The sequence below is a fragment of the Erpetoichthys calabaricus genome, chromosome 10, assembly GCF_900747795.2.
Source record: "Erpetoichthys calabaricus chromosome 10, fErpCal1.3, whole genome shotgun sequence".
Taxonomy (NCBI): domain Eukaryota; kingdom Metazoa; phylum Chordata; class Cladistia; order Polypteriformes; family Polypteridae; genus Erpetoichthys; species Erpetoichthys calabaricus.
Genome location: NC_041403.2, coordinates 28,241,792 through 28,253,807, shown reverse-complemented (window position 1 = coordinate 28,253,807; position 12,016 = coordinate 28,241,792). Strand labels below are relative to the sequence as shown.

The 12,016-nt window shown below is 38.5% G+C and overlaps 1 protein-coding gene across 1 annotated transcript; it reads right to left on the bottom strand.

The window, feature by feature from the left end:
- Nucleotides 1–2,851: 2,851 nt before the first annotated feature.
- On the bottom strand, nt 2,852–10,487 carry LOC114658901 (regulator of G-protein signaling 21-like). Its single transcript, XM_028811012.2, has 5 exons — nt 10,341–10,487; nt 7,415–7,477; nt 6,991–7,052; nt 4,981–5,147; nt 2,852–3,442 (listed from the first exon to the last, which is right to left on the bottom strand). The coding sequence occupies exons 1-5, from the start codon at nt 10,412–10,414 to the stop codon at nt 3,272–3,274; spliced, it is 537 nt and encodes a 178-aa protein (XP_028666845.1). The 5' UTR covers nt 10,415–10,487; the 3' UTR covers nt 2,852–3,271.
- Between the last annotated feature and the right edge of the window lie 1,529 nt (nt 10,488–12,016).

The following is a 12,016-nucleotide window of genomic DNA, read 5'->3' as shown; positions in this document are numbered from 1 at the left end:
TTATTGCAGTTCCAAGCAGTGATTCTGGGATGCTTGATAAATCCCCCACACCCCCAAAGGTTAGTGATTCTGTTAGAGTTGTCTTTAGGACTAATATCCCTGTTAAGAATTTTGGCTTGGTTTTTTCATCTATGTCCTGGTCAGCACAATTTAAACAAATCTGCTAGCTTCTGTGTTTTATACTGCACTCCTTATTCATACAGTGATAGCAGATGTGTTTCATACAGTGCTGGCTTAAGGGTACACTGCGCCCCTTGCCAGACTCGGTTGTAGGCACCCACAAAGATGCATCCAAAACAGAATCCCTCTTTAAGATCCATGCAGTCCAAAATATAAATTAAATCAATGAAGGAGATCGCATATGAAAATAATGAGCTTCCCCTTGGAGATTGGCACCCTCATGATCCTGTGTGAATCGACTTTTGGCTAAAGCAGGCTCTTGTTTTATGTATCGTCTTGAATACAGTATATTGATAGTGTAGAGATTGATGGGCTTTTACAATAAGTAAGTGAACCAGAAAAGTCCAGTAAGAGAATGATGGCTGTCCATGAACGTCAGGTTTTACAAACAAATGAACAACCACTCACAAAAATGAAAGAAACAGAGTCACTCTAGACGTATGTGATACAAAATTTAATCTGCAAATGACTGCTGAGTAACACAACATTCTCAAATGTCCCTAATGCAATTTAAAGCCATGGGGGTCAAAACCTATCCAAGCAGTGTTAGGGATAAACAAACCTCGACACCACAGGGTCCATTTGGAGTCTCCAATTAGGCTAATATGTAGGCTGTTGTGGATGTAGGAAGAAAACGCATGCAGACAACAGTCAGACATGGGATCCGATTTCATGACACTGGATAGAATTGGCAGTAGCACCAACCACTGCCCCAGCATGGCATGGGAATGGTCAGTATACGTGGGAAAATTAACCTTCATGATTGACAGTATATAATAAGAATAATAGGTTAACAAACAGTATGATAAGATTAAACATATTTTTTGTTATTATCTAGTTAGTGAGACTTCATTCTGTCTTTAATTGCATCTCATGTGCTACCATCAGAGCACCAAAGCAAATGCCACTTATACTTCCATCTGATTGGATTATCTCATTATAAAACCAAAAGTGCTTGCTTTGCAGATTACGTCCTCTGCTGTGAACTCTGTGGCATGAAGTTTCTGTGGTGTTTATGTAATTACCAGAATCTTTAAATGTTAGTAAATACTGTATTTTACATTTTGATTTTATATACAGTGGATTCAAAAAGTATTCAGATCCCGTCTCTTTCTGCAAACTTTATTGTGTTGTAGATTTCATTTTAAATGGATAAATATGCCATTTTTGCCCATCAAAAAGTGAAAACATGTTTTCAGAAAGGTGTAAACTGGAAAAACTGGACTCTCTCATTGATATTGACATCAGTTCCAGCTTTGATTCTGCTTGGGTAAGTCACTACAAGCTTTGCTCACCTGGATTTGGGCAGGTTATTCCATTCTTCCTGGCAGATCCTCTACAACTCCTTTAGATTTATGGGAAGTGTCTAAACTGCCATCTTCAGTTCTCTCCACTGTGGGGTTTAATTTTGGGCTTTGGTTTGGCTACTCAAGGACAATCACAGACTTGTCCCAAAGCTGTTCCAGCATTGTCTTGCATGCATGCTTTGGGTCAAAGTCATAAGGTCAAAGGTGAACAGTCACCCCAGTCTGAGGTCATATGCACTCTAGAGCTGTTTGTTTTCAGTTTTTGGCGTCGTTCATCCTTCCCTTAATTCCTGAGAAGCACCCCCAATAGCACGATGTTGCCACCACCATGCTTCACCGAATGAATGATATTGGGCAGATGATGAGCCGTGCCTGGTCTTCACCAGACATTAAGGAGTTCTGCCCAAAGAGTTCAGTTTTTGTCCCATCAGATCATTGTCCTATTTGTCCATTAAATATGGTATGGCAAACTTCAAACAGGCTGTTATATGCCTTTTATTCAGGAGTGGCAACTGTCTGGCCATCAGTCTGCAAGACTGATTGAGTGCTACCAAGATTGGTGTCCTTTGAAAAGGTTACCATCTCAGCCGAGTATTTGTAAGAGTGACAATTGGGTTCTTGGTCACCTTTTTGATCAAGGCCCTCCTTGCCCAGTAACACAGTTTGGCCTTGTGGACGATGCTCGGCAGAGTCCTGGTGGTTTTCTGACATTATTCATTTCACAGGCCACTAAGCTCCTGGGGACACTGAAAGCTTCACAAATTCATTTATACCCTTGTCCTGATTTATACATCACCACAGTGTTAACACGGAGGTCTGCAGAGAGAGTTCCTGTGACTTCATCTGTTTGTTTTTGTCCTGACAGGAAGTGTGACCTCATATACTCAAGTGTGTGTCACTCTAAATGATGTCCAATCAATGCAGTTTGTCACAGGTGGACCCCAATCAAGTTCTGGCCACATCTCAAGGAGAATTAAAGCAACCAGGACAGTGCCACAGCAAAGGGTCTGAATACTTCAATGAATGAAAGATTTCAGTTTTAGATTTTTAATAAACTTGCAAACCTTTCTTAAAACATGTCTTCACTTTGTCATTATGTGTTACTGTGTGTAGATTGACTGACAAAATTGCAGATTTATTCATTTGAAATGAAGTCTACAATGATATAAAGTGGGTCTGAGTCCTTTGTGAATCCACTGTATATTAGTGACTCAGGTTATCTCACACCCACACTCAATTAAATTTTTATATTTCTACCTTTTTTGTGTTATGTGCAGTACATTGTAAAGTTTTGAAGTAACTGTCTAAAGTAACAACAATTCTGGCCCAAATGTCTGGTCAACAATTAGACAAATTAAATGACATGAAGAAAAAGAAGCAACTTAAATTTTATTGACAATTGATTCCAACATCATTGTATCATATTATGCCTTTTCACAAAATAAATTACACAGCAAATATATTTAAAAAATATTATTTTAATTTTAGCTAGAAGCAAATAATACTGAAAATAATCTTTCCACAAGAGAGGTTGTAGAATAAAATGTCTTTCTTTCGCTTGCAGTTGACTTGTTTCCACTCCAGTCTGCGGCAGCCCTTCCTTCAGGCCCTTTCTGTCTTTTTCGTGCGTCGTCTAACTGTGTGCGGCCGACCTTCCCATTTCCTTTCTCGTTCTTGGTCAGATCTGTTCTGAATTCACTCAACCAGTTTTCTTCAAGTGTAGGTGGGTATGAAACATCCCACTCTGAGGCTCCTTCTATTTCTTTTGTATGCTCATCAGCACCTCATTTTGGTTTGTTCACGATGTTTAAATAGATCTCTGATTTGATGAATCGAGGATAGGAATCCTTTTCCATGAGACTGAAAATTTGTTTCTGGGCCACATCGAAGCAGGAAATGTCTGGCATTTGAAGATGCAATTTGATGACTTCTCTGGTTTGGTGATCGATGTTTATCTGGAGAGAAAGGAACAAATAATGTTTAAAACAAGCAAAACCAAAAGGCAAGTTGAAAATGTACTATGCTTAAAGTATACAATTAAAAAAAAATTCATTTAAACATTTGACTTAGCTTGAGTATATTTCCTCTGTTCAATGTTTTCACCTTTTCTCTTTAAATTATTAATTTGAGGCCATTATCTTTATTTAAATTAGATTACAATTTACACTGCATTTAGTCCCTTCTACTTTTGTGAAATCGGCGGATGTATTTGTACATCCTGATTGTTATCAACTTTCTCATTCTCGCTTGTGAAATATTTCTTAACCACAACATATATTCATTTTTGATTATGCATTCCTTTAAGCTGCTTGATTTCCCATAAATGCTAGTCAGTCATAGCAGGTTGCATTTATAGTCTAATTTCCATAGACTTTTTTCTTTGTATATTTTTGTACATTTTTAATATATTTTTATGTCTCTGGATATTTTAACTAGTTCAATATTTATTATTTTTGGATTTAACGTAGCCCATATCGCTTGTGACATAATTTTGCTCTTGTCACTTTGTTTGGGTGCAGGGAGGTCTTTAAGTTCCTAACTGCACAGGTAAGTGGTGGGGCACTGTGCAAATTTCAAAGGCCCAGTGCATGATGTCAAGTACAGGGTGTCACAGGGGGGACACCTGCAAGGCTGAGAGGGGCCACTGTTACTAACCCTGTCTCTCCTTTTACAAGCAGCTCTGAGAGGCAAAACCCGGAGACTTCTTGACCACGCCTCAGGTTTGGAAAGCCCCACCCACTCTGGGCTGACTGCTATAAATTCCACCTCAGAAATGTAGAGCTAATTTAAATTTGAGTGACGGGCTGATCTGCATTAAAGAGAACGAGAACAACAAATGGAGGTGATTGTAGCCTGTTTTTCTTTTGTTATTTATATATTAGTTTTGTCATTAAAAAGCGGGTAACTGGGCTAGTACCACAATCCTTGATTGCATGTCATTGCTGACAAGGGATCTGTTATCAGCCTGTCCTATACATCACATGATAGCATAGAACTGCAAATGGTCAAGCGAATCAAAGGATGTTAAATACAGTGAGCCAGTCCAGACCCTCTGGGCCAGGTACCTAATTTTTGGTGACAAGTGGCATATCATGGTACTTTCAGAAGAAGCAATACAGGGAATCCCTCAGCACATAGATTCTGAAGTTTTTGAAGCCAATTTAGATTAGCAGTCTAGTGAGTAATAAACCATAAGGTGCCAGCTCACTCTTCATCTCCTGCTCACTTTGTGAACATGAACATGTCATTAAAATATCACAATAAATTAAACAAATATAAATAGCTTTAAAGCACCATAAAGAACCTGGGGATGGAATTCACCATTGAAAGGCAGTATATGTCCTTCAGGTGTGTTTTTTATTTAAGTATTTTACTCTTTTAATGTGTTTCTAATTAAATTCTCAAATTAGGCATTTTAGGTCAAGTGTTCCAGGTCTAAATAAACAGATTCATATATAAAATCTTTGTAGAAGCCATTCTTGGGTAAACTCACCTCTTTTGGAGCTCTTGGTTGAATAAATTTGTTATAAATCTCAACAGCTTTGGATGGCAGCTCATCAGGTACGTCCAGTTTTTTTAGACCCTCGCAGGCTTTCCAGAAGAGGATGTTTTCCTCACTGAACTCCTTACGAAGAAAAGCATGGAAGGCAGAAAGAAATGCTGAAAGAAAGAAATTGATACGTTCGTTTAATGTACATTGAAAGCCAAACCTCATACACAGTTTTTATTTGAAATGTTTACTTATGAGAAAAGGTACATTGAGGGTTTCATGCGAAAAGGTTTTGTCACACAAATTGTAAATACTGTGCCTTCTGAAAATCCATCCCAGTCATCCATCTTTTCATTTTCTATTTTACTTTAATTTGTTCATTAATTTAAAACTCAGTAAAGATTTCCTGATGGGCCTGAGTCTGCCTGGGCAGCATCATGTGTAAGGATGGAATCATGGGACAGGATGCCAGGGCATGCTCACACTAACACCTGGCAGGGCATTTTAGATACACCAGTTAGCCTATCACATATAACATGTAAGAGTGGAGAAAACTGAGCTAGTGATGGAGACCACAAGTAGACACGACATAGACATGAAGCTAGCCAATAAACCTAAATGCATGGAGGTCTGAATCTGCAGTGCTAATCTCATATGTAGCATGAGAGAGTGGAGAAAACTCAGGGAGTGTTGGAGACCACAAGCAGATGTCACATAGATATATAAAGCTGACCAATACACCTAAATGCATGGAGGTTTGAAACTGCAGTGCTAATCTCATATGTAGCATGGGAAAGTGGAGAAAACTCAAGGAGTGATGGAGACCACAAGCAGATGTCACATAGACATGAGGCTGGCCAGAGAACCTAAATGCATGGAGCTTTGAGACTGCATTTCTAATCTCGTTGCCTGCATCTATTTACTATTTAATCCATTTTCAGGAATGGGAACTGATCCTGAATCAGATGCCAGTCCTTCACAGAGCGCAGTCAAGCACACAGTAACATAAGAAATTTGACAAATGAGAGGAGGCCATTCAGCCCATCAAGCTTGCTTGTTTAGTTAAGGTGGGATTACAAGTTTTTTCGTAGTCTTCAGGGATTCTAGTGTTAATAGCTAAGATGTCCAAATACACTCAGTTCCGAACACACTCAATTTCTTTAATGGTGGGTCTATTCAGAGAAACCAATCATCCCAACCTGTGTGTTTTATGGGACTTGGACATACACAGTGACAGTGTGAGCAAAATCCTCAGAGAAGGAGATTAGGCTGGCCATTGAAGCCAAGTCTATAAACTTTGAGTCAGAAATGCTGACTACTGAGCCATCAAACACTCAGGCCGAACATGTAGCTGAAAAGTTCACTGTAGTATATCATTGAGGTTCTTCCCGTCTTAATTGGGCGGGATTTGTTCCTGTGTATGTAAATGTGCTGTAGAAATAAATATTGTTGTTGTTAAACCATATGTGTAAAATGCAATAAAATATGTAACATTATTAAGTACAATAAATATGCATCTTATTAAATGCAGAGTTAAAGATGCTAAGATTTGTATTGAGTGTGACAAGGATGGATAGGATTAAAAATGAGGACATTAGAGGGTCAGCTTAAGTTGGATGGTTTGGAGACAAAGTCAGAGAGGCGAGATTGCGTTGGTTTGGACATGTGCAGAGGAGAGATGCTGGGTATATTGGGAGAAGGATGCTAAAGATGGAGCTGCCACAGAAGAGGAAGAGAGGAAGGCCTAAGAGAAGGTTTATGGATGTGGTGAGTGTAGACATGCAGGTGATAGATGTAACAGAGCAAGATGATGAGGACAGAAAGATATGGAAGAAGATGATCCGCTGTGGCAACTCCTAACGGGAGCAGCCGAAAGAAGAAGAAGTAGATTAAATGCTATAATACAATGTACAAAGTAATTGTTGGATGCTATAAAATGAATTTTTTACAGAAAAGTCATTTGAAGAATTATTATAATTAATTTTGACTTATTAATAAAGGATCAGTTCTTACATTCATCTCTCAACAGGGCATCAAAAGGCTGGCAAGCTGTCATCTGTTCCTCCGCTGAAACTCTAAAACATCAAAAAGTAGAACAAATTAATTTTTTTAAAGCTAAGCATATCTAACACGCTTATCTAACGTGCCTACATCTTTTAAATTCTTTCAATAAAGACATGCAATCAATTTTGTGGGTTTAACTTACTGACTCAACTTAAATCTTAAAAAGGCAAACAAAAATAGATGTTAGATTTCTATCTCCTGAGGTCTGAAGTAACCTTTTATGGAAACTGTTTAACCCACAGTAGCATACGTCTTTCTGAATCATGTCTTAATGACCCCAAAGATGCATTCCTTAAAATACTGCACAGATGGCATCTATTTTAACATAAGATACCGAGTGCTTACTAAGTGACAAGACGTAGACTCTACTCACCGTGGAGCGGCTCTGCTGGGACGTTTAGTCTCTTCAAGAATCAGGACTGATGGGCTGCTTTCACTGTTGGGGAAGAAGAAGAAGAAGCAATTTGTACACTTCAATATGTCAAAGACTTACAACTATTATTATAGTTAAGCATGAATGAGAATGTGTGAAGTGGACCCCAAAGTGGACCGGTGCCTTCACCAGGGCTGTTTGATGCCATGTGCTCAACACCCCAGACATAACCTCTGGCTGACCACGACCCTGAAATGATTTGAGAAGCTTTGAGACTGTGTTGTTATGCTATTATGTTAATAATCTTACCCTGTTATATATATTGAAATTATATTCTAACTAAATAAAAATATCTATCATTAATGTTTTAATTACATTAAAAATATCTATCTATTATTCAGCAGAAGTGTGTGAAAAAACTTGAGCTTCTGTAATGGGTAAATTTCCTCTTGTGAACAAATAAAATGCAATCTACTGTATTTATTACATAGTGCCTATCTATCTATCTATCTATCTATCTATCTATCTATCTATCTATCTATCTATCTATCTATCTATCTATCTATCTATCTATCACATAGTGACATTTTATTTATCCATCCTTTATTGACTGTCTATCTATCATTAACTGCCTTTCATTATCTATCTATCTATCTATCTATCTATCTATCTATCTATCTATCTATCTATCTATCTATCTATCTATCTATCTATCTATCACATAGTGACATTTTATTTATCCATCCTTTATTGACTGTCTATCTATCATTAACTGCCTTTCATTATCTATCTATCTATCTATCTATCTATCTATCTATCTATCTATCTATCTATCTATCTATCTATCTATCTATCACATAGTGACATTTTATTTATCCATCCTTTATTGACTGTCTATCTATCATTAACTGCCTTTCATTATCTATCTATCTATCTATCTATCTATCTATCTATCTATCACATAGTGACATTTTATTTATCCATCCTTTATTGACTGTCTATCTATCATTAACTGCCTTTCATTATCTATCTATCTATCTATCTATCTATCTATCTATCTATCTATCTATCTATCTATCTATCTATCTATCTATCTATCTATCTATCTATCTATCTATCTATCTATCACATAGTGACATTTTATTTATCCATCCTTTATTGACTGTCTATCTATCATTAACTGCCTTTCATTATCTATCTATCTATCTATCTATCTATCTATCTATCTATCTATCTATCTATCTATCTATCTATCTATCTATCTATCTATCTATCTATCTATCTATCTATCTATCTATCTATCTATCTGTTATATAGTACCTTTTTATTTATCTATCCATTATTGAGTGTCTATCTATCTGGCAACTTTAAAATTACAGGGTGGCATAGTGGTTATGGCTTTGGACTTCAAACCCTGACTACTACTACTACTGACTCTGCATGACCATGACAAAGTCACTTCACCATCCTGTGCACCAATTGGAAAAACCAACCATTTGTATCATAGATATCATAAGTCACCTTGGATAAAGACACCAGCCAAATTATAAAACTGAAATAAAAATGGCCCTGTGTGGAAGAGTGTGTGAGTGGACATTGTGATGTACTGGCACCAGTTCCAGTGCCATAGCTTGTCCAGGGAGCATTCGGTGGAGAGCAGGAACCATTCCTGGACCACCAGTCCGTCACAGGGACCATTTGTATTAGGACCAACCAACCAAACAAGCACATCCTTGGAAATATGGGAGGAAAAATAACTACCCATAGATAAACCTGTGCAATCACTAGTAGAACATCCATCCATCCATCCATCCATCCATCCATCCATCCATTTTCCAACCCGCTGAATCCGAACACAGGGTCACGGGGGTCTGCTGGAGCCAATCCCAGCCAACACAGGGCACAAGGCAGGAACCAATCCTGAGCAGGGTGCCAACCCACCGCAGGACACACACAAACACACCCACACACCAAGCACGCACTAGGGCCAATTTAGAATCGCCAATCCACCTAACCTGCATGTCTTTGGACTGTGGGAGGAAACCGGAGCGCCCGGAGGAAACCCACGCAGACACGGGGAGAACATGCAAACTCCACGCAGGGAGGACCCGGGAATTGAACCCAGGTCCCCAGGTGTCCCAACTGCGAGGCAGCAGTGCTACCCACTGCGCCACCGTGCCGCCCACTAGTAGAACATGTAAATTCAATATCCAACCCACTATAATCTTACACAGGGCCACGGGGTAAATTCAATATAATATAATATAATATAATATAATATAATATAATATAATATAATATAAACATTGAGTTTACGTGCCATTTCCTAAGCACATTCTTCCACCATTCGCCTGCATTACTTTTATTACCACAATCACTGTTAAGCTAATCAAGTTGTGACTTATGATTTATTCAGTCAGGAAGTCCAATATTTCCACTCGTTCATCAAGTTGTTAGTCACACATTGTACTGTATCTACTGATGCAACACCTAAAAGAAGACCAAAGTCTGCTCCAGTTAAACATGAGTAATCAAGTTAATCAGGACTTCATTCATGAAATGCCTCATATGCACAATAAAATGTGACACATCTTCCTTAATCTCTGTAATAATTTATCTTTTGAAACTTTTGGAGAATTAAAGGAATGCAAAATCTTGGCATTGTCATGAAATTCATGCATGATAAAAGCAGCAAAATAATCTCACTTATGAAAATTGCTAACAATGATGCCTCTAGTAGTTATTTTCATTTAAAACTATGTATGTGCTTTATAAAGCAGCCTCTCCATTAAATGCACACCTGCTGCAGCATTCAGACCACGTGAAGATCAGCTCATGAATTTCATTCTCAGTGCCACCTAGGAACATATGGATAAAAACCGCCACACCGGGGTCAAGGCATGAGGACCCACAATGCTCTACTCACTTGTTAGTTTGCTTCTTTTTGTCAGCACCCTTCAGCTGGCTGAACACAATCCTTGAGAAGAGGAGCTTAGGCATGGTGTCTTGTAGTAAGCTGAGGAGCTCTGCCGTGTGCTTGCTCTCTGAATAGCGCTGGTGTCTTTATAGACTTGCTGAGCGTTTCCGCTTTTGCCTTTCCGCAGTCTGTTTGTGTTACTTCTACTGCTGTAGCTTTCGTTACGAAACAAGTTCATTCAGGTTTTTTTCACACCGCAAGATAAAGGAAGTCCTATATTGGTTTAAATATGACGCATGTGCTTTAAAACACTGAGACCATACAGTAAAACCATAAACATAGTGTGAGTTATTTTTTAAATATGAAATTATTTCTTTCTTTTTACAATATAACCATTCAAATTATTTGGTTGTGCCACCTTTTCACTAAAAGGAATGGCATGGGGAATTTGCAGTTTGAAGGAGTAGAGAGGAACATACTCTGTGGTGGGCACCAGCATGACCCTAATTTTCCATCACCATGTGTGAGTTCTAATTTATTTTTGAGATATTCACACAAAAGGTGCAGACCGGTGGGTGGCCTGCTGCTGCTCTAATACAACGTGCACAAGCAAAGACAAAGTGTAGGTGTTGTGCAAAAATAAAACTTTCCGGTTTGGCCTGAGAAATGCAGGGTTAAAGTTGCAAAATGTTGGTGAGAAAATATGTTTGACTTTTTTGACCTTTTACTTCTTGTTTAAAAAAAAAAGTGATAATGAGAAATTTAAGAAATGTGAATTTTATCACAAGCACCTTTACTGAGTGCATGTTGTACATTTCAGTGCCCAGTTCTTGCTGGCATGACAGTGGATTGCCCATCTCTCTCTCCTGCATTGTGTAGAGGGCCTCCATAGTTCAGTTGCACCGATGGAAACATGTTGGTACCTGACCTGCCCGATGATGCATTTATATATTTCTGTGGGTGGACTGGTGGCTGTCTCGCTTTTTCACCCACCTCACACATGGTCTAACACCATCTTAATTATTTAGGTTGCCATAGTAAAGTTCACAATAGAAAAAAAGAATGCGGCCAGATTACAGTGTTTTACTCCCAGCACCAATCAGGTGTTTCGTGGGTATGCAGCACATGCACAAAGAGCAACGAAATATAGATGGCCGGGCAGTTTATTTTAGTTTTTGCTTAATTATAGCTGCTGATTTTGGTGCAATTTAGTGTGACACCAAAGCAAAGACTTGTAATGGCTCACCGCTAAAGTAATTTAAAAAAAAACAAATAATTGATATCTATAGTTGGTTACAAGTTTGATTCCATATTTGACTAGAAATTGGACATATATAAACAAAAGGAGTGTGTGTGTGTGTGTGTGTATGGAGCAGTCCGCTCTGCTCACACTCAACCACAGCCACTAGATGGCGCAGGCATGCACCTGACTACGAAAGGCCTGTGTGCAACAAACGCCGCCACACAACGATGACATCGTGCTGATGACACAGATGAAGAGACACAACATCGAAACAAAGCAAATGCAGCGGCTCAACAACGTGCAAGTGAAACACCTCAACAACGGAAGGCAAGGCTTGAAGTTTTTACTAAAAAGTTTGTCTATCTGAAGGTATTTTCTCGAGACAAAGATTAATAGGACTCATATGACAGCAACACGGCTAAGATATGGTATGGCCAGTGGG